At 42.8% G+C, this 20,365-nt stretch overlaps 4 protein-coding genes across 5 annotated transcripts in view; all 4 read left to right on the top strand.

The window, feature by feature from the left end:
- Positions 1-20,046, top strand: part of LOC125630009 (histone H2B 8) — a 41,790-nt gene extending 21,744 nt beyond the window's left edge. For both annotated transcript variants that reach the window (XM_048835394.2, XM_075124253.1), the window contains exon 2: positions 17,865-20,046. Coding sequence is in view for 1 of the 2 variants with exons in the window: in XM_075124253.1 (XP_074980354.1) it covers positions 17,865-17,916 (52 nt within the window). In the remaining variant the exon portion in view is untranslated. The remainder of the gene's footprint in view (positions 1-17,864) is intronic.
- LOC125630013 (histone H2B 8) lies at positions 144-571 on the top strand. Its single transcript, XM_048835400.2, has one exon. The coding sequence runs from the start codon at positions 191-193 to the stop codon at positions 569-571; it is 381 nt and encodes a 126-aa protein (XP_048691357.1). The 5' UTR covers positions 144-190.
- LOC142070701 (histone H3-like) lies at positions 2,756-5,162 on the top strand. Its single transcript, XM_075124647.1, has 2 exons — positions 2,756-3,184; positions 3,711-5,162. The coding sequence occupies exons 1-2, from the start codon at positions 2,788-2,790 to the stop codon at positions 3,779-3,781; spliced, it is 468 nt and encodes a 155-aa protein (XP_074980748.1). The 5' UTR covers positions 2,756-2,787; the 3' UTR covers positions 3,782-5,162.
- On the top strand, positions 10,320-10,763 carry LOC125630002 (histone H2A.J). Its single transcript, XM_048835384.2, has one exon. The coding sequence runs from the start codon at positions 10,374-10,376 to the stop codon at positions 10,761-10,763; it is 390 nt and encodes a 129-aa protein (XP_048691341.2). The 5' UTR covers positions 10,320-10,373.
- Positions 20,047-20,365: the final 319 nt, after the last annotated feature.

Genomic DNA, 20,365 nt, shown 5'->3' on the forward strand with positions numbered 1-20,365 from the left:
CTCTGATCAATAGCGAGACAAGACGTGAGGGGGTGACTTGTCAAGTCCAATAGGAAAAGAGGAAAGAGAGGTTTCTTTTTTGCATGAGGTTATATAAATGAGGGGCAGCAGAAAATTTCACACATACTGCTTTTTGTAAGAACGTTTAAGGTAGAGCTTTAAGGAAGTTACTACATTTAATAGTCTGAAAATGCCTGAACCTGCAAAATCTGCTCCAGCTGCAAAGAAGGGGTCTAAGAAAGCCGTGACTAAGACTCAGAAGAAAGGAGACAAGAAGCGTAGAAAGACAAGAAAGGAGAGTTATTCCATCTACGTATATAAAGTGCTGAAGCAAGTTCATCCAGATACTGGAATCTCTTCTAAGGCTATGGGTATAATGAACTCTTTTGTAAATGACATCTTTGAGCGTATCGCTGGGGAAGCGTCCCGCCTGGCACATTACAACAAGCGCTCGACTATAACTTCCCGGGAGATCCAGACCGCTGTGCGCTTGTTGCTGCCCGGCGAGCTGGCCAAACATGCTGTGTCTGAAGGAACCAAGGCTGTTACCAAATACACCAGCTCCAAGTAAACATCTGGGTAACTAAATCTATAACCCAAAGGCTCTTTTAAGAGCCAACCACCTTTTCATTCAAAGAGCATAGCATCACTGACAAGTATTATTTGTGCTTTTCAAATTGCATCATGTCATTAGTGAAGAGAAAATATCAGGCAGGCATTAAGTTTTACATAACTATTTCGAAGTAATTTATCAGCAAACTTTCTTCTCAAACCTTATGCAGAAAAGGAGCCTGGATTCTCTTTACTAATTATAGTAAACAAGCATTTGTATTTGCTACAGTCTAGGTGAAAGGATTCTTGTCTCTTCTGTAAAAGTGATTAAAGCCCCCCATTATTGCAGTAGCATTATTATTCAAAGGTATTTAGACCACATCTTAGCAATACATTAGGTTCATTATGTCTAAAATTGATTTTTAATTTTCTGAGATCTCACTGGGTTTTCAAACTAATCATTTTTGTCACTCTCCCCTAATCTCTCATTCCTCCCTTCCATCTCCCCATCCCTGAAAACTTTAGCCCTTGAATTAAACCAATTGTCAATTTCTTACATCAAGACATTAAAAAACAAAGTTTTCCTTTTATTTTCAAGCGCTTTCTCCCTACTTAGCCGTAAACTCCTTAAACCTTCATTTGGCCAGTGTATAGATTTATAGAATTACAGATAGGTTAGCTATTCTGAAGAAGTTTGTTGAAACCGAATTTTAAACAAAACACACATAGGAACAAGGATCAGATCTGATTAAAGAGTCATAGCAACACAGTTATTATTCTATTACTTTATACTATAGAATTATATACTATAGGTAGTAATCCTCTAGGATTTCACTTTGATCCATTCTCACCTGTTTAGCTGGAGGGGTACAGAAAGTTTGATTATGGTATATTATCTAAAATGGTCAGTTCCACTGCCTTTTTATTTTCATGGCTGAGAAGCTAATAGTCATTTTGTAGTCTTGAAAAAGCTACAGTACGAACTAAAGAGGAAAATGAAGTTTCAGTTAATTAGCAGGAGTTGGAGCTGGCCCTTTAAATATCCTGGATGAGCTTTAACCTCCAAACCCATAAAGAGTTGGGCTCGATATTTCAGGACATTAACCAAGCTCGTGGCTGTCAAAGTCTTTCTTTTCCTGGTCTAAGTGTAAATGACATCATCGAGGATCATCCTCATAGATGAGACCAGAGATACATTTCACCCCGACAGCAAACGCGGTAATAGAAGGTCGGTAGTACCTAAATATTATCTCGAGGCATTTTTCTGTGATACTTAAGTCCACTTTTACTATGATCATTTTCTCCTTTACCATATTCAAACATTTTATTAGACATCTTCAGTAATAATAAAATGACTATGGGCTGCTGGCTTGAATAGCGCGCCTACGATATATTCGACCTGCTTGAAAACTGAGTTGAGATTTTTTGGGGGGAGAGGAACGGGTGAAAGTTTATTTAATGATACTCCTACTCCTTAAAGCCAGATATTGAACATACATAGCCTGGTTTTTTTGGGGCTGATTCTTTGGAGACAAGTTATTTCGTTATTATAAAACTAAATAAGAACTTGATTTCAGTATGTAGATATTGCGCCTGGTTATTATAAAACTTCTCTTTTCACAATCACAACTGAGGTTATAAAGCAGGACATAAGCAGAATAAACATATCCTTTATAAGGTGCCGGTGGCCCTCCGTCTGAAAGGAAGAAAAATATAAGGCATTTATATCGTTTAAAAGCAGCAAATTAAAACACAAAAAAGAACCAGAACAAAGAGATTTTTATACGTTCGACGAATCACGTGATTTAAATGTTCTTCCCCTCTCTCTGGGAGTGGTGCTGCTCGTGCTAAATTTTCTTATTTTGAAGAAAGGAAGTGGCAATAACGTTCAGAGATACAGATTCGATCACTTTGAAAACGATATAGTCAGATCCCCGAGCCACACACACAAAAACCCCGGCGTGGCAGATGTGTGATAGCGAGCTAGGAAACTGGTCACTAGGTCAATGATCAGTTGAAAGTTAGTTTGAAAAGCAAGAAAGAGAGGGGGAATTCACTATGAACAAGGCGGGCTTTTCAAATTTTCATATTGTCCAATGACATTCGGCTTCTTCGAAACGGCCAATCAGAAAAGAGAATTTAGTTATAAATACCGCCCGAGACGTACAGCTCTTATTCAGTTCATTCTATTCTCTCTGGCTCAACTTATTTTTCACAGGGACTAGGTGTGTTAATATGGCCAGGACCAAACAGACAGCTCGTAAATCTACTGGTGGCAAAGCTCCCCGTAAGCAGCTGGCCACTAAAGCTGCCCGGAAGAGCGCGCCTGCAACTGGGGGAGTGAAGAAGCCTCATCGTTACCGACCCGGCACCGTGGCCCTGCGAGAGATCCGCCGCTACCAGAAATCCACTGAGCTGCTCATCCGCAAACTGCCCTTCCAGCGCCTGGTGCGTGAAATCGCCCAGGACTTCAAGACCGACTTGCGCTTCCAGAGCTCGGCCGTTATGGCCCTGCAGGAGGCCAGCGAAGCCTACTTGGTGGGGCTCTTTGAGGACACCAACCTGTGTGCTATTCACGCCAAGAGAGTCACCATCATGCCCAAGGACATCCAGCTAGCCCGGCGTATCCGTGGTGAGAGGGCTTAAAGGCTGTCCATCATCTTCTAATGATGAAAACTACTCTAAACGACCCAAAGGCTCTTTTAAGAGCCACTACATTCACACTGAAAGGAGCTTTAACATGTTCATACGGTCCGTTTCTGCTCAGTACGGAACCTGTCAACGCTTTTCTCCAGTGAAAATTGCGGACTAAATATAAACACATTTTATTAAAAGCAGGAGGTAGTTTACTAATCCTCTAACGTTCATTCACCAGCTATCTATCTTTTATGATTTATCTTAAATTTATAATTCATTACCATCAACACGCCTAAACACAAGTAATTTACTATTTAAGCTAGCCATTTATTGTTTTGTTCATTTTAAAAATTGCATAATTCCATTGCAAATTTAAATGTACAAGTCTGCAGATAAAACTAAAAGGTTACGTCAGTGCCCCAAAAAGCAGTGCTATTATAAATTGAAGTTGATCAGCACTGCTTCTTGCTATTAATTGCCCCCAATGAAAGATCGTGTTTATTGTATTTTTATTTTTTAAGGAAATAATGCATTACTACAAATGGGCGTCGGGGCTTCTGTTTTGAATTACATTTGTGGAAGTTCAAAATGAAGTCAAGTTTGAAGCTTTATAAAAGAAATATTTCACATCAAGTAAGTCCGCATCCTCCAAAAAGTCTTGTGTTCAAGCTATAAAAGCATCAAGCTCCTCTCCGTGTAACTGTAGTAGCTTTTGGAAGAGCCTTGGGATCGTTTTAGTGTTTCTCTGTTTCTCAAATTGCCCAGAAGATGGTTGGACTTTTCTCAGCCCCTTCAGCCCGGATACGCCGGTACACGGAAGGAGGCAAATGTCATTGGGCAATTTGAAAAATTGAAAAGCCCGCTCTGTGCGTAGAGAAATATGCCCCATCCCTCCCTTGTTGATTCGTCAAAGTGAAGCTCATGGGCCTGGTACATAAACCCTGCGCTTCCCTGAGTGGCCCCTTTCGTCGTTTCCTCTGATTTTTTTTTTAAACAAACACTTTCACTCTACAGCATGCACTCTCCAGTATTTCTTTGTCGTTTCTTCTGCTATACATATTGTTGGTCGGGAATTTTGACTTTCAGAGTAACCAAATCTGTGATCATGAACATTATTCAGCTTCCTCTTCTTAGGTACAAACAATCATCATGAGCCCCAATGTCCAGCGAATAGGAGGGTAATAAACTGCAGGATTCGAATGCATAGAAGAATCCCTTCGTTCTCATTTAATTTTGTGCTTTAATTTGCATATTTTAAGATAGTGATATCCTACAGTTCTTCCTCTCGGACTGTGTGGCACTCACACCTCCTGGAATATCTGTTTACTCTCTTCTAGCACTCCTTAAAACCTAAAATCTGACAGAGGGGAGGACTTCATAGTAATTAGTTGTGATGGGGGGAGAGGTAGCTCACTTTGATGGACATCCAGCCAGCCAGTTAGCTGTAAAATCCCTCTTGGTAGCTGTTCTTTACTTGCTTATCACAAGTTGCAATATTTAATTACTAAAATAACAAAAAATAGGGATTTTATTTCCATTGTGAATTTCTCCTTTCTCAAAAGAACCACACTGTATTTAATATGTAGCTTTAAGGAGCTGGAGAATCATTAAATAAAGTCTCTTCTTCTAACCCCTGGCTTTCCCAGTATCCCATGTCAGTTTTCAATCAGAAGGATCAGTGTATAAAAGAGCCATTCAAGCCAGCAGTTAACATCCTTTTATTAATAAATGTTATTATTTATTATTGAAGACATCTTAGAAAATGTTTGGATGTGGTAAAGGAGGAAAGTTACTTAGGAAACATGACTCTCGACATCACAGAAAAAGGCTCTAAAAGATAATCCAGGAATCAGTAAACCGGCCACCCACCGCCTTATCTGATGAGCCATGAAATGTACAGCTTGTCTCCTCTATGAGGAGACCTGCTGAGTGTAGAAAATGTATCCAGAGAAGTTTCAGAGTAGCAGCCGTGTTAGTCTGTATTCGCAGAAAGAAAAGGAGTACTTGTGGCACCTTAGAGACTAACAAATTTATTTGAGCATAAGCTTCACTGAATGCATTCGATGAAGTGAGCTGTAGGTCAGGAAAGCTTATGCTCAAATAAATTTGTTAGTCTCTAAGGTGCTACAAGTACTCCTTTTCTTTTTATCCAGAGAAGGTGATTCTCCCAAGCCAGTAAAAAGAAAGACCTTAACAGCTATGGATGTGGTTTATACCCTGAAAGGTCAGGGCTACACTCTTTACAGTTTCGGTGGTTAAAGTTCATTCAGGATTATCCATATCTATATATCTACAAATACAAAAGTTCTTTTAAGGGAGAACTCCAACTCCAGCCAATGAGTTGAAACTTCAGTGGACACATTCAGTTACGCTGTAGCTTTTATAACACTATAAAAGACTTATGAGCGTCTCTTCTCAGCCACTAAAGTAAAAGGGTAAAAGAAATTGACCAACATAGATACTTAAAGGTAACAAAACTTCTTTTCACAATGGCAGATAAATAGGTTAGCATCCTGGAGATTTAGTAATTTAAAGGGTTTTATAATATAAACTAATAGAATAATTGTGTCAATGTGATTCCATAATCAGATCTAATCCTGGTTCCTGTGCATATTTTGTTTTAAATTCCACCTTACTGAAAGTTCCTCAGAACAGATACCTCCTCTCTAATTTCACAGACATGTTCACAAATTAAATACATTTATGGATAAGTTGAAAAAGCTGCTTTGAAAATGCAGAAGAAAATAGGGAAATTACTTGATGTAAGAAAGGAGTTGGTTTTATTCAGCGGAACTCTCTAAGGACTCTTTTCAGGGACAGAGGAAGGATGGGGAGAAACAAGAGATTTGGATTATAGTTTCTAAGATTTTTAGTTAGTAAGCCCAGTGAGATTCCAGCGGTTTAAATTTGCTTTCTATAAGTGTGATTCTGATATGCTGAATGAATTTTAGGTGAATACCAGTTTAATCATACCTTCATTTCAGCAGTTTGGGGATATTAATCATTTTATATGATAGATAAGAAACCTATATCTTCTAGAATACTATGACACTTCAAGTGCTTATTTACTAGTAGCAAAGAGAAATCAGCCTCACTTTCTCTCTAGGTATGGTGTGGGAATAGAGAAGTTTACAGACAGCTTGCTTGAGATTAGAGTTTTGTAAAGCTTCCTTGCTGTGTATTATTAATTATGATAATTAATTATTTACTTTCAAGCCACTGGATGCAGTTTGAAAAATACAATCGATAGTAATAAGTGATGTTCTCCTCGTTGAATGAGAAGGTGGATGGCGGCTTGTCTACATTACCGGCCAGAGAAATGGGCAGCAATCGATCCAGCAGGGGTCAATTTATCGTGCCTATACTGCTGTGTCTACACTAAACACGATAAATTGACCACCGATCACTCTCGTGTTGACTCTGGTACTCTACCTTAATGATAAGCACAAGGGGAATTGATGGGAGAGAATCTCCCGCTGACACAATGCAGTGAAGACACGGTGGTAAGTAGATCTAAGTACGTCAACTTCAGCTATGTTATTCACGTAGCTGAAGTTGCATAACTTAGATCGATCCTCCCTCCTCCCCCCCGTAGTGTAGACCAGCCCTTAAAAAGCCTTTGGGTTACAGATTCAGATAGCCTACTGAGAAACTATTTACTTAGAACTGGTGTACTTGATGTCCACAGATCAACACTATCAGGCTCAGTCGACCTAAGGTATGCAACTCCAGCTATGTGAATAACATAGCTGGAGTCAACATAGCTTAGGTCAACCTTTTGCGGTCTACACCCCGCTGGACCGACAGGAGAGTTTCTTACCTTACTAAACGTACCTTACGCTTATGCTATGTAACTCCAGCTACGTGAATAACGTAGCTGGAGTTGACATACCTTAGGTCCAGTTACGGTTGGGTCTACACCACGGGGGGAGGGGGGGTTGGGGAGGGTGTCAATGGGAGAAACTCTCCTGTCGAATTACCTTACTCTTCTTGACAGGGGTAGAGTACAGGGGTCTACTGGAGAGCAATCTGCTGTTGATTCGGTGGTGTTCACTAGACTACCCTAAATCAACCCCTCGTGGCTGGATCTCCACACACTGATCCTCAGGTAAGTGGAGACAAGTATGCCCTCAGAAAGAGCATGTTTGGCCAGCTTGCCTCACAGCAGGAGACTCTTACAGCAGTCTGGATCTTCCTGGAAGCGATTACAGCTCTTGTTGTAATGTGCCAGACGAGACGCTTCTCCAGCAACACGCTCAAAGATGTCATTTACAAAAGAAAAAGGAGTACTTGTGGCACCTTAGAGACTAACCAATTTATTTGAGCATAAGTTTTCATGAGCTACAGCTCAGCTCTGTAAGTTAGTCTCTAAGGTGCCACAAGTACTCCTTTTCTTTTTGTGAATACAGACTAACACGGCTGTTACTCTGAACACTCTCACAAGTCTTGGGAGACAGGCCAGTCCTTGCCTACAGACAGCCCCGCAACCTGAAGCAAATACTCACCAACAACCACATACCACACAATAGAACCACTAACCCAGGAACTTATCCTTGCAACAAAGCCCGTTGCCAATTGTGCCCACATATCTATTCAGGGGACACCATCACAGGGCCTAATAACATCAGCCACACTATCAGAGGCTCGTTCACCTGCACGTCTACCAATGTGATATATGCCATCATGTGCCAGCAATGCCCCTCTGCCATGTACATTGGTCAAACTGGACAGTCTCTACGTAAAAGAATAAATGTACACAAATCAGATGTCAAGAATTATAACATTCATAAACCAGTCGGAGAACACTTCAATCTCTCTGGTCACGCAATCACAGACATGAAGGTCGCTATCTTAAAACAAAAAAACTTCAAATCCAGACTCCAGCGAGAAACTGCTGAATTGGAATTCATTTGCAAATTGGATACTATTAATTTAGGCTTAAATAGAGACTGGGAGTGGCTAAGTCATTATGCAAGGTAGCCTGTTTCCTCCTGTTTTTTCCTACCCCCCCCCCCCCCGATGTTCTGGTTTAACTTGGATTTAAACTTGGAGAGTGGTCAGTTTAGATGAGCTATTACCAGCAGGAGAGTGAGTTTGTGTGTGTATGGGGGTGGGGGGGATGTGAGAAAACCTGGATCTATGCAGGAAATAGCCCAACTTGATTATGTAAAGAGTTGTCACTTTGGATGGGCTATCACCAGCAGGAGAGTGAATTTGTGTGGGGGGGTGGAGGGTGAGAAAACCTGGATTTGTGCTGGAAATGGCCCACCTGATGATCACTTTAGATAAGCTATTACCAGCAGGAAAGTGGGGTGGGAGGAGGTATTGTTTCATATTCTGTGTGTGTATATAAAGTCTGCTGCAGTTTCCACGGTATACATCTGATGAAGTGAGCTGTAGCTCACGAAAGCTCATGCTCAAATAAATTGGTTAGTCTCTAAGGTGCCACAAGTACTCCTTTTCTTTTTGCGAATACAGACTAACACGGCTGTTCCTCTGAACTCTGAAACCTGTCATTTACAAAAGGGTTCATTATACCCATAGCATTGGAGGAGATGCTGGTGTGCGGATGAACCTCTTTGAGTACTGTATACACCTAAATAGAGTAACTTTATTTCGTCGTCTTTCTGCGCTTATTGCCCTTCTTCTAAGGGTATGTCTTCACTAATCCCCAGATAGGAAGGCAGCGATCGATCCAGCGGGGATCGATTTATCACCTCTGGTGGACTCATGTACTCCAGCACTGCGAGAGGTGCAAACAGTGGACAGGGGGAGCAGCAGCAGTCGACTCACCACGGTGACAACACCACAGTAAGTTGATCTAAGTAGGTTGACTTCAGCTACTTATTCACATAGCTGAAGTTGCATAACTTAGATCAATCCCCCCCCCCCCCCCCCAGTGTAGACCAGGGCTTAGTTATAGGAGCAGGCCTACACTACGGGGTTAAGTGGACCTAAGTGAAATAACATAGCTGGAGTTGACGTTTCTTAGATTGACTTATTGTGGTGTCTACATCAGGTTAGGTTGGCGGGAGAAACTCTCCTATCGATTTACCTTATGCTTTTCCTTCCAGTAGAGTATGGGACTCGATGGGAGAGCGATCTGCAGTCAATTTAGTGGGTCTGGTAAGCTTTCTTAGAACTTTTCTTAGGAGCAGGAGCAGATTTCAATGGCCCAGGCACGTTGATAGCACCTATTGGGCCGTCCCTAGCTATTTTGGTGCCCTGTGGGGGTCCCTAGGCCTCCACGGGGCGGGGGCTGGCCACTTCCTCCAGGAAATGGAGCGACTCGGTCCCAGCCTGCTCCGCTCCCCTGGCTCCCAGCCACGCGGTCCGCGAGGGCGGTTCCCCCCTCCCAGCAAGCCTGGGAGCCAGGGGAGTGGAGTAGGCTGGGGCCGGGTCACTCCACTTCCCGCAGGAAGTGGCCAGCTCCCCTTCTGCGGAGGCCTGGGGCCGGCCAGCGCTCCCTCTCCCGCGGAGGCCTGGGGTGGGGTCCCACACAGGCCTGGGGCTAGCTCCCGCCCGCAGAGGCCTGGGGCCCTAGGCTGCTCCGCTCCCCTGGCTCCCAGGCTTGAAAGCAGAGGGGAACCGCCCCCGAGCACTCGCCGGCTGCAAGCCAGGGGAGCGGAGCAGGCTGGGGGTGGGTCGCTCCACTTACCACGGGGTGAGTGCAGGGTCGGTCCTGGCTGCAATCTTCAGGGGAGTGGGGGCGGGGCCGGAGCAGAGCAGGGGCGGGGGCTTGGGGAAGAGCCTGAGCAGGGGCGGGAGCAGTACGCAGCTGCGCAGGGCACCAGGACATTTTACTTTTCCATGCCTTCTGCCTTTTTTGTGTACGTTTCTGTCTCCAGTCAGCTCAACAACATGCACACAAACTCTGGCGGGTGCCTGTTTATGGACATCTTGTGGAAATGACTATTCTCTTTCCTAATTTCCTATTGCATGTGAGACACACAATTCTTCATGAAGGTCACGTGGAACTTTATGATTGGTCAGAATTAGATTCGCGTTACTATTGGCTATTCAAACAATAGCTTCCTTTTGGCCTATCACAAAGCATTTAGCTCCGCACACAGAAAGGCTATAAGGGCGGGCTGGGAATTAAATAGCCTGATATATATATATATATATATATATATTACTGGAGAAAGTATAGTACCGTAGTTGATTTCTAGAAAGTGCTGATCATGTCCGGTAGAGGAAAGCAGGGAGGTAAAGTGAGGGCTAAGGCGAAATCTCGCTCTTCGAGGGCTGGACTCCAGTTCCCCGTAGGACGTGTGCATCGCCTGCTTCGCAAAGGCAATTATGCGGAGCGGGTGGGCGCTGGCGCCCCGGTCTATATGGCTGCGGTGCTGGAGTATCTGACCGCTGAGATTCTGGAGCTGGCTGGCAACGCTGCTCGGGACAACAAGAAAACTAGGATCATTCCTCGCCATCTGCAGCTCGCCATCCGTAACGATGAAGAGCTCAATAAGTTGCTGGGGAAAGTCACAATCGCTCAAGGGGGTGTCCTGCCCAATATCCAGGCCGTGCTACTGCCTAAGAAAACTGAGAGTCACAAGGCGAAGAGTAAGTAAAAACGACCAAGAAGAAACGGAAAGCGTTGCTCCAAAAACCATCGCAAAGGCTCTTTTCAGAGCCACCGACAAAGTCAAAAAAGAGCTCTGTTATCTTTCGCTTTCTCTCACTTTAGGAAAGAACCGATTAACATAAAATAAGTTTATTTTCTTTTTGAAATAATTAATACTTGTAGCATTGGGCGAAGATTAGGATATTAACGGAGCTGTATTAGACTAATAACGAAAATGGTAAAGGAGTGTCTGTAATTGTCTCTCGAAGGGAATTTACAGTGGTAGTTGTCACTAGCCAATCCTTTCACAACGCGGGTTTTTTCAAATTGAGAGCACAACGCCAAACAGAGGCTATTGGACTCCAAGACTAGTCTGTTTTAGATTGCTTGGCAATCTAAAAAGTTTAGACTAATCTAAAAAGTTATAAACACTTAAAAAGTGTTCATAATACAGATTTCTATCGTAGGTTGAACAATTAAGGTAAGAAAGGAACAAAACACTTTCTGGGAGCGTTTCACATTCATTCACAGTGGTACATGTCAATAAGTATTTTATTCCTCCTTCCCCAGATTAAGTAAAGAGAAGGAAATGTTTGCCTTTTGTGGAAAGCACCAGGATGTTAGATTAACCTGGTGTTTCAGCTCCTTTTGGCAACGGTCGGATGGGTGGCTCTTAAAATAGTCGTTGGGTTTATTTGCGTGGGAAAAGCCTTATCAGTAATTTCACTGCTTTGGTCCCGCCGCTTAGCTTTCCTGCTTTAGGTTTCCTTGGCGTAGGCTTGGCAGTCGGGCTCGTAGCTGCCTCGTTTAGCTTGGCGGCTTTTTGGAGGGGACTCCTGGCTGCTTTCTTAACAGCTGCAGCTTCTGTATTCTTGGCCCCCAAACTCACTTCCAGGGCTACAGTTATTGGCAATTGGTTTCTAAGGCTTTGCCACTGGCTTTTTCTTCTGCGCCTTTTCTTTGGTTTCCTTCCTCGGCTTGTTAAGTTTAAAAGAGCCAGAGGCGCTAGAGCCTTTGATCTGGACCTATCCTGGGTCACCAGGCTCCTGAGTCTCAGCTTGATGCGGTTGTTGCTTTTCACCACATCGTACCCTCTAACTGCCTGAGCCTTTTGAAGGGGTTTCAAAAACTGCCTCCTGTTGCTTTCTAGCGCAGTTTCCTACATACTAAGGTGGAGCGAGAAGAAGGGAGGGAAAGGACAGCTGGTGCCCGTTTGTCATACAGCTAGAGCTGCTCTGTGATTGGTTCGCTGCGAGCTAGAAAGGACTTTTCTCCTAGCTCAGTATCTTTTTTTGAGTTAAAAACTTGTACTTTTGTACAATATCTGCCACAGAATCATCTCATCATACAGCTGAGTGAAGGGGAAACAGGGTATTTTTATTCAGTGCAGCTTCCTGTTGGAGACACTTAAAGATGAACCAGAGACAGAAGAAACGTGTGTTTTTTCCATGGAAATGAAATCCCTAAGGTTAGAAATAAAATTTCAACTACAATGGAATCTTCTTTAAAGGGTTTTCTCCAAATCTGTGTAGCAAGGCAGGGATTCAAATTAATCTGTACAGTGCAAATTGAGGTAGAAAAGAAATAACAACACAAGCCTGATTCCTCAGCTTTGAATATGGGCGAAGAATTAATAATAGAAAACTTCTGCTAGTATGTCGGAACTACTGCTGCTTCTGCTGTCTCTGCTCCTGGAGCAAAAGCTTCCTCTAAAAAGCTGAAGATGTAGAAGGCCCCAACCAGCATCAGATCCCCATTGTTCTAGATACTGTTCCAATATAGAATAGGAGATTGTCTCTGCCCCAGAACCTACACTCTAAAAAGACAGGACTGAAAAATAGTTATCAACAAACAACAAAAACTTTTTGGAGGATTAGGGCTGGAGCAATGATGAGAAATGCCTGTGCATTAAAGTATGGTTGCTCTGAGGCGCCCCATGATAATGCTGCTTAAGTACCCCTGTGAGCCAACGCATCGGGGTTGGGGAATCCCTCAAATATTGACTGCTTGGTGCAGAGACTGTTTCCCTATCTTTATCATAGAGAGATACTTCAATTTGGCCCCACTAGGTCACTCACCTTCAAGTTTTCCACTTCTCCCCCCACCACTTACACAAAGCAATCAACCTGCATGCGTCCATCTCCACTACCCTCTTGTATTGGAGAAGGGAGGAAGGGTTTTCAATTAAACATAGTACTTTTTTTTTTTTAATTAAATCACTTTCTTTTATGCATGTTTTGGGAGGGGTGGTCTAGTGGTGATGGCTGGGGGAAATATGTTTTCTAGCTTTTCAGATCCCTTTATTTCAAGATGCAAATCAGCAAAAAGACAAAAGAATAGCAGAATTTAAGAGAACGCAGAATTTTAATCTTATGCTTGCAATTCAGGCCTGATCTACACTACAAATTTAGTTCATCACAAATCACCTTGAGTCAACCTATTTGTGCATGTGTCTACACTCAAATTTATCTCTGGGCAACATAACACTCCACTATGGCAACACAGTAAACCACTTCCCCTAAGAACCTGGAGCCTGGCTGACATATTGAAGTTGACCAGTTCCCAAGTGTAGACATTGCATGACGTGTGTTGACCCTAACAATCCTCCAGCAGCTGTCTCACAATGCCCAGTTCCTTGAGATGGCTCTGGTCACTATTTTTAACTCCACTGCCCAGGGGTCAGAAATGGGAGATCCCCATCCCCAACCACACAAACCCACCTGCCACGTATTTTTGAAATGCCTTTTCCTGATTGCACACCTTGACCACGACATCTAACAGCTCTCCCTTGTTGAGTGCAACTGCCCAACCAGCGATGCCTGCTCCACTTACTAGATGTGCTTCTGCCTGGTATAGATGGGAAGCATTTGATTTTCTGGGCCTGTGGGGAGAAGAGGCTATGCAAGCACAGCTATGGGTCGGCCCTAGAAAAATGGATATCTCTGAACATGAGGATACAGGCTAAAGGACATGACAAGGTTCAGCAGCAGTGCTGTATGAAAGCAAAGGAATTCTGCCATGTATACCACAAGGCCAGGGAGCGCAACAATCGATCTGGTGTTGAGCTGTTGTCCTGCTGCTTTTACAATGAGCTGTATGTCATACTTACTGTGAACAGCAAAGAAGAGGGGAGAGATGTGGCAGGGGGCTCCAGCCATGCCACAGCCCAGGACCTGTTCACAACTCTGCCATAATCTACCCAGTCCCAACAGTCTAGCACAGATGTACCCGATGAAGGGGAAGAGACCTCAGGTTAGAGGTCTATGCATTTTCCCTTACTATGCTTAATTTAAAAGATGGCACCTGGCTCAACCCCAAATTAATAAGACAAACGTATGAACTTTTCATTGTTTTGCTTGTATGAGAAGAGGTAGCAGGATAAGAAACAGAAGTAGAGTTGGCATCTGCTTTTCATTCCCCTTATTGAGCTAGGCAGGAGGTGGGTAGGTATGTGGCACATTTTGTCTATGTACACAGGGATGTCTCTTTATCCATCTGAGAGATGTCAATTAAACTTTCATGGAGATGCTCTGCAGTCCTTTCCTGACAATTTCTAGGGATGGCTGTCTTCTATTTCTTCCTCTGCAGTAGGACATTTCCCCATGCCACCTTGCAATGACTTTGGCTGGCACCACTGCAGTAAGCAGGCACAAGTAGCAGCTGCATTCTCTGTGGGTTTGCCTACACTTATAACACACTGCAGCAGCCCAGCTGCATTGGTGCAGTTGGGCCACTATAACACTTCGGTCAAGAAGCTACTTATGCTGACAGGAGGGTCTACTTCCATTGGCATAGGTACTCCACCTCTCCAGAGGCAGTAGCTAGGTTGTTGGGCTACACCAGGGGTTAGGTCTGTTTAACTGCGTCACTCAGGGGTGTGAATTTTGCTAGGGGTCTCCTCTCCTGTTTGCACTTTGCCAAGATCTGACTGCTGTGACTGGCTAGTCTCATCCTTTGTAGAGAAGAGCTCCTAGCTGCATGCATCTCTGACCTCCGAGTCATCCTCTGCCTCTGGGTTCCCCTCCCCCTCCACATCCTCGTCCAAGATTTCCTCCTTCTGGCTCGGTCCATTCTTGACTGGCACGCGAGCCACCTAAGTATCCACAGTGGCCTTCGCAGTGGAGGTGGGTCACCACCGAGTATCGCATCCAGCTCTTTGTAGAACCAGCAGCTCGTGGGCACAGCACTGGAGCGGCAGTTTGCCTCCCGTGCCTTGTGGTAGGCGTTCCGCGGCTCCTTCACTTTGACCCTGCACTGCAGTGTGTCCCAGTCATAGCCCCCTTCTGTCATTCATCGTGAAAACTGCCATAGGTATCATAATTCCTATGGCTGGAGCGCAGCTGGTACTGGACAACCTACTTTCCCCAAATGCTGATGAGGTCCAGTACCTTGGCACTGCTCCAAGCAGGGGATCACCTGGTACATGCAGTGATGTGCTGGGACCACTGCATGCATCACTGAGCAAACAAGAGGGGGACTTTCAAAATTCCCAAGGAATGTATGGGGTGGGGCTCACGGTGGGTCACCTCAGGGCAGGGCAGTAGAGTTCAAACCGATGACCAGAGAGGTGAGAACAGGCATTGTGGGACATCTCTCAGAGGCCAATCGCAGAGCTGTAATCGACAAGGGTGTCTACACTGGTACCGCTGTGCTGTAGCCCCGGAACAGAAATCTATACGCCTCTCGTTGCCGTGTTTTTTTCACAGAGCTGCGACTGCGCAGTCTCTGCGAACTACATGGCTTGGCAGTGTGTACATCTCGGAAGTTACAATGCAGAAAGCTGCTTTACTGTGCAGAAACTTGCCAGTGTAGGTAAGGCCTGAATCTCTCCATGAGGATTTGTAGCAGTGTGGTAGCATATGTGACTGCACTATAGGGTGGGATTAAGTGTAGGTGATGTTTTAAAGGAAGTCCTTAGGACAAGGGTCAAGATTTGGTAACATCTTGCAGCTCTGGTTTGCACAGAGTAGGTGAAGTGGTTAAGAATAGGCTGTTTGTGGACAGCTGGTGAGACAAAGGAACACAGTAAATTAAGTTATCACATGGTTCATTAATTTATCACCTCATTCTCCTGACCACATATTGTGATTTATATAATAAAGAAAAAACTTCAGAATAAGTGGGGCTCTCTCAGTCTCTCCTGTGAAGGGTGTTCTACTGTGCAGAAATAATGAAAAAGTGATTAAGGTAGGGGACTAGACCCAGGGTTTCTACCTCTAAGGAGGGTGCCCTAACCACTGGACTACAGAGTCATGATCTTGCTCTCCCTGGATCAATGATCATACACTGTGGAGAAATACTTAAATAGTCTCTGGGTAAGCAAGACAGAGAGCAAAAGACTGAATGACTCTGTACTCCAGTGGTTAGAGCCCCCAGCTCTAATCTCTCTTTTGTTTATCCACAGGGGAGCAACTTCCGTAGGAGAGACTGAAGGAGTTCCACATTAGTGTATCCTATAGCTAAGTGGTTAGTGAACCCTCTTGAGAGGTGGGAGACCCTTCTTCAAATCCTTTCTGACAGAGAGGGAGAGTTGAATCTAGGTCTCCCACATCCTGGGTGAGGGTGCTAACCACTGGGCTAAAATCCATAGCCTGGGCAGTGTCTGATCCTCTGGCCGTTTCACATGGAGCAAGGTTGGCGTCTAACTCTTGGCCTCAAGAAACACTTTAGGTGCCTAAGCGATATGACTCCAAGCTGGTTCCCCTTTGTGGATCACTAGCAGAGCTAGATACCTTCTTACAGCCTGGATTTAGATGCCTAACTTTAAGAGATGGGAAGGGCTTAACTCCTCCATTTTGTTGGTATCTTAGGTGGTTTACCTCCAAGTGTGCTGGCTTTTATGCATTTCATTTTTAGGGGCCTCTCTCTCCCCATTCAGTTTATAGGGAACCTAGGAACCTAAGTTGTCTTTCTGGATCATAGTGTCGTTCCTGTGATTGTCTAGGTGCCTATAAGTCAGGTGATGTGACACTCAGCCTTGCAATAGCTAGATCCTTTTGTGGATCCTACACCCTAGTACTCTCTATTCCCCATTTGGAACAGTCTTTAAGGAGGAAGGAAAGAATGAAGCCTCCTCTCTCCCTCTGACTGAGTATCTGCCCCACAGCTCCTAGTAAGGTGAACAATTATTTCTCTTCTGTCATTCAGGGTATCAATATGTTAAAATCTATTGGGAGGATGAGCAGGAGTATTGTTATTCTGCAAGGTGTTAATAAATGCCATTAATAGATGACAGCATCTACATGTGTCCCCCATTTCCCGTCTTTCAGTATTTCATTCCCCCCAACGTTAATTGGATTCCGTCCACTGGTGACTTCAACATTCCTTGAAATTCTGGAATTAATTGGATATGATGACATTCTGAAGTTATCATTGGAAAGGTCCCATGATGGATGGGAAAAAATATTAGTGAAAGGCAATTGAGCTGAATATAAGTCCTCACAAGCTTGGCCAAATACTTTTTTGAATTTTAAATTAAATTATCCAGTCACAACACTGGGAATGAACTCTGCGTAATACTATTCATGCTAGTATAGTAACAGTATTATTATTATTTCACACTTTAAAAATCACACTGTTACTTTTTACAACACATTCTCATCTCTTCCTGGTGACATAAAAAGAAGTAAATAAAAAAGTCCTTGCAGGCAGAGCTAAATATGATCAGCTAGCACATGCCTCAATAAGGCCCAGCCAAAATAGCTGCCTGCATCTACAGAAACGTATCAGAATGGAAAAGTAGAGAAGCAGAGAAAAAACATGAACTTGAGGGAGATGCAAATGCTATCAAAGGAGGTGATCTTAAGTTTGCAGTGGAAATTGGAGATGAGGTCAGAGATGCAGTTGATATTGGTAAAACGTGAAAGGTCGAGCACACAAAACTGAATTTCAGGAGCTTGTAGGAGGAGGTTGAGAAGCTGAGGCTGCACCAATGGATGGATTATCCAGCTTTGATTGGAAATTAGTACTAGCACTGTGTCTGCTCTAGCTACAGACAGAAACGGCTATATTAATACACCGGGGTATCTGATTGAACTTTGACAGTGTTTAACATTCAGTTCCCATTTACTGTGTTAATACAGAGGTAATATTTTAGATATGTTTACAGGTGTGCCTGTTACTTGAGATCCTCTTTGTCTGTACTCAATGGAGAAAGCTGAATGTCTACTGGCAAATTCTACAACTTTCCCTGTTCTGGAAAAAATAATCTGCTCTTCAAGCTACAAGTAAGCCTGAAGTGAAACTGACAGAAACGAACAATATTTATAATTATTTTATTAGTTTTGTTGTTTGTGTGTCAATAGTAGTAAATATTGAAATGTTATAGCATTTAAAAATTCTTCATCTTGAAAAACAATATCCATCAGAAGGCAGAAGAGGATAAGAAATGGGAAAGGGTGATGGATTTCTTCACAATTTCTGAAAATCTCTTCTGATCAGTTTTACCCATGATTTCTAAAGATCTGCAGACTTAAAGTAAAATTGCATTGTATTGATTTTGTGTGTGTGTGATGTGATGTATATAGCATCAATTTCTAGGTATTGTTCCCAATGTTTATATAAAAAATTCCGAAGTTCACCATTTCTCAACATAAAACAGTTACTTATGGCTATAAATTAGAGGAATGAGTTCCTTATTTTGGAATAGGAAAGGAGTCTAGTTTTCTGAGTGATAATTTCTGCCCTTATTCAAATCAACACTCACACTATTGCATGTACTGCAAAAGGAATATTACTTTATATTACCAAATGAATAAATGTAATACTTTAGTAAACAAATATAGACAAGCTAGGTAGCGACCAGCACTCTAAGATGACCCCAGTTCTATCTTTGAATTAAATAAATGTGTCTTTCATGTGCCCACTTTGGAAAATGACAGGAAAGTTAGGGACAAGGCAGGAAAAAGATGATAGATCAGGAAATCTGATTGGTTAGATTTTGCTGGATACTGCAAATCCTACAAAATAAGACAAACATTTTAAAACAAACAAACAAAAAGCCACAGATGGAAATCATTTTTATTGGAATACCTTCCAGAAATGAAAATACCACAATGGAATATGGAAAACAAAATAAAATTCACTTTGAAAGGGGCTTTTATTTTCAGCAACTCTCAGAAGCGACTGGTATTGTCCAAAAATGTGGCATTTCATTGTCTTTATAATTAAGCAGGACTTAATAACATGACTCAGCATACAAAAATGAAGAATTATTATAGAAATGATTTTTAAAAATCAAGTCTTGGGGACTCTTAATAGAGTGGATGGGAGAGTGGACAAAATGAGAAGATGCAATAACCCACTTCTTTCCCTCTACATCAAGCATCAGCATCATACAGACAGCAGCAAGTAGTGGAGGCAAAGGGAGGATGAAAAAGACTAACTTTCCCTTTTCCAATCTTCATTCAGGCCATCTCCCAGGGACTACACACAGACTTCCTCCACTCACATTGTCATCTCTTTGTACACATTGTAGTATGTAGCTACTAAGTAATCTGAAGATGTTTTCATGGCAAAGGTGGTAAGGGACTTGAGGAAAGTGGTGCTAAATGCCACTGGAACAGAAGGAGCTTTGCAGTATTTTCTAAGATATTATGAAGCAGGCTATTCATTGCCTGGCATGCCCTGGGGGCATGAAGCATATTTCTGGACTGCTCTATGAGGAGACTTTTGGGTACTGTAAGGAAGGGAAGGGGAACTACCTTACATAAGTTGGTAAGGGCCTAAGTATATTTAATGACTCATATATTGGCTAATATATAAGCAAATGCATATGTCATATAAATGTTGTCCTAGTTTAGTTTGGTTAGTAAGACCTTTGGATAAACCTTTTGGGAAGGAGCACAAACAAAACCTTCTTGACTTACTAAATATCCTTTTATTCAGTTTTTCAAATGTCCCTAACTTGGGTACAGGACAAAGAAAACACCTGCCAAACATGACCAGGGGGAAAAAAAAAGAGGAAACTTAATGTGTTAAATGAGATTAATAGCTTTGTTATTGCTAGTCAGTAGATAAACATGATATATAATCTGTTGTGTACTGTGGAATTTTATAGATTATCATAAATATTATTATAATACAACAAATCAGGGGGAGTGATAGATAAAAAGGCGTTGTTTTGGATATATAAAGAGTGTGCTGAGACTTAAGTCTTTGCCTTTGTTTCTGTACAGCATTTTGTATGTGTGTAGATGTAGCAAATGCATTTCGGCTACTCACCCCCAATTGATCACTGGGTTGTGACATTCTGTACATCTGCTGAAATAAACCTGTTTGTTGGTTCTGAACTTGGAATTAACTGTCGTCATCTGCTACAGCAAGTAGTGGCTGTCTGATTTGCTAGGTTCATAAGGTAACTTGTGGGCCTGGTTGTTGATCCTGAAACATCCTTACAGGTGCTAAAGGTTTTCTTGGAGAATGTGATGCGTTATGCTGTTACTTACACTGAACATGCTGAGTGGAAGACTGTGACTGCCATAGATGTGGTCTATGCTCTGAGATGCTTTCTACTGAATCGGCAAATAAAGGTTGTTTTCTTTCCCCTAGGAATGACCCAAATTTTAACTCAAAAGGTCTTCCAAGAGCCACCTATGCTTTCATTATAAG

This window comes from Caretta caretta, chromosome 1, assembly GCF_965140235.1.
Source record: "Caretta caretta isolate rCarCar2 chromosome 1, rCarCar1.hap1, whole genome shotgun sequence".
NCBI classification, from domain to species: Eukaryota; Metazoa; Chordata; order Testudines; family Cheloniidae; genus Caretta; species Caretta caretta.

Coding starts and splice junctions, on each gene's coding strand:
- LOC125630013 (XM_048835400.2), top strand. CDS start 191: ATGCCTGAACCTGCAAAATCTGCTCCAGCTGCAAAGAAGGGGTCTAAG.
- LOC142070701 (XM_075124647.1), top strand. CDS start 2,788: ATGGCCAGGACCAAACAGACAGCTCGTAAATCTACTGGTGGCAAAGCT. Junction 3,185..3,710: donor GCTAGCCCGGCGTATCCGTG/GTGAGAGGGCTT, acceptor TTATTTTTTAAG/GAAATAATGCATTACTACAA.
- LOC125630002 (XM_048835384.2), top strand. CDS start 10,374: ATGTCCGGTAGAGGAAAGCAGGGAGGTAAAGTGAGGGCTAAGGCGAAA.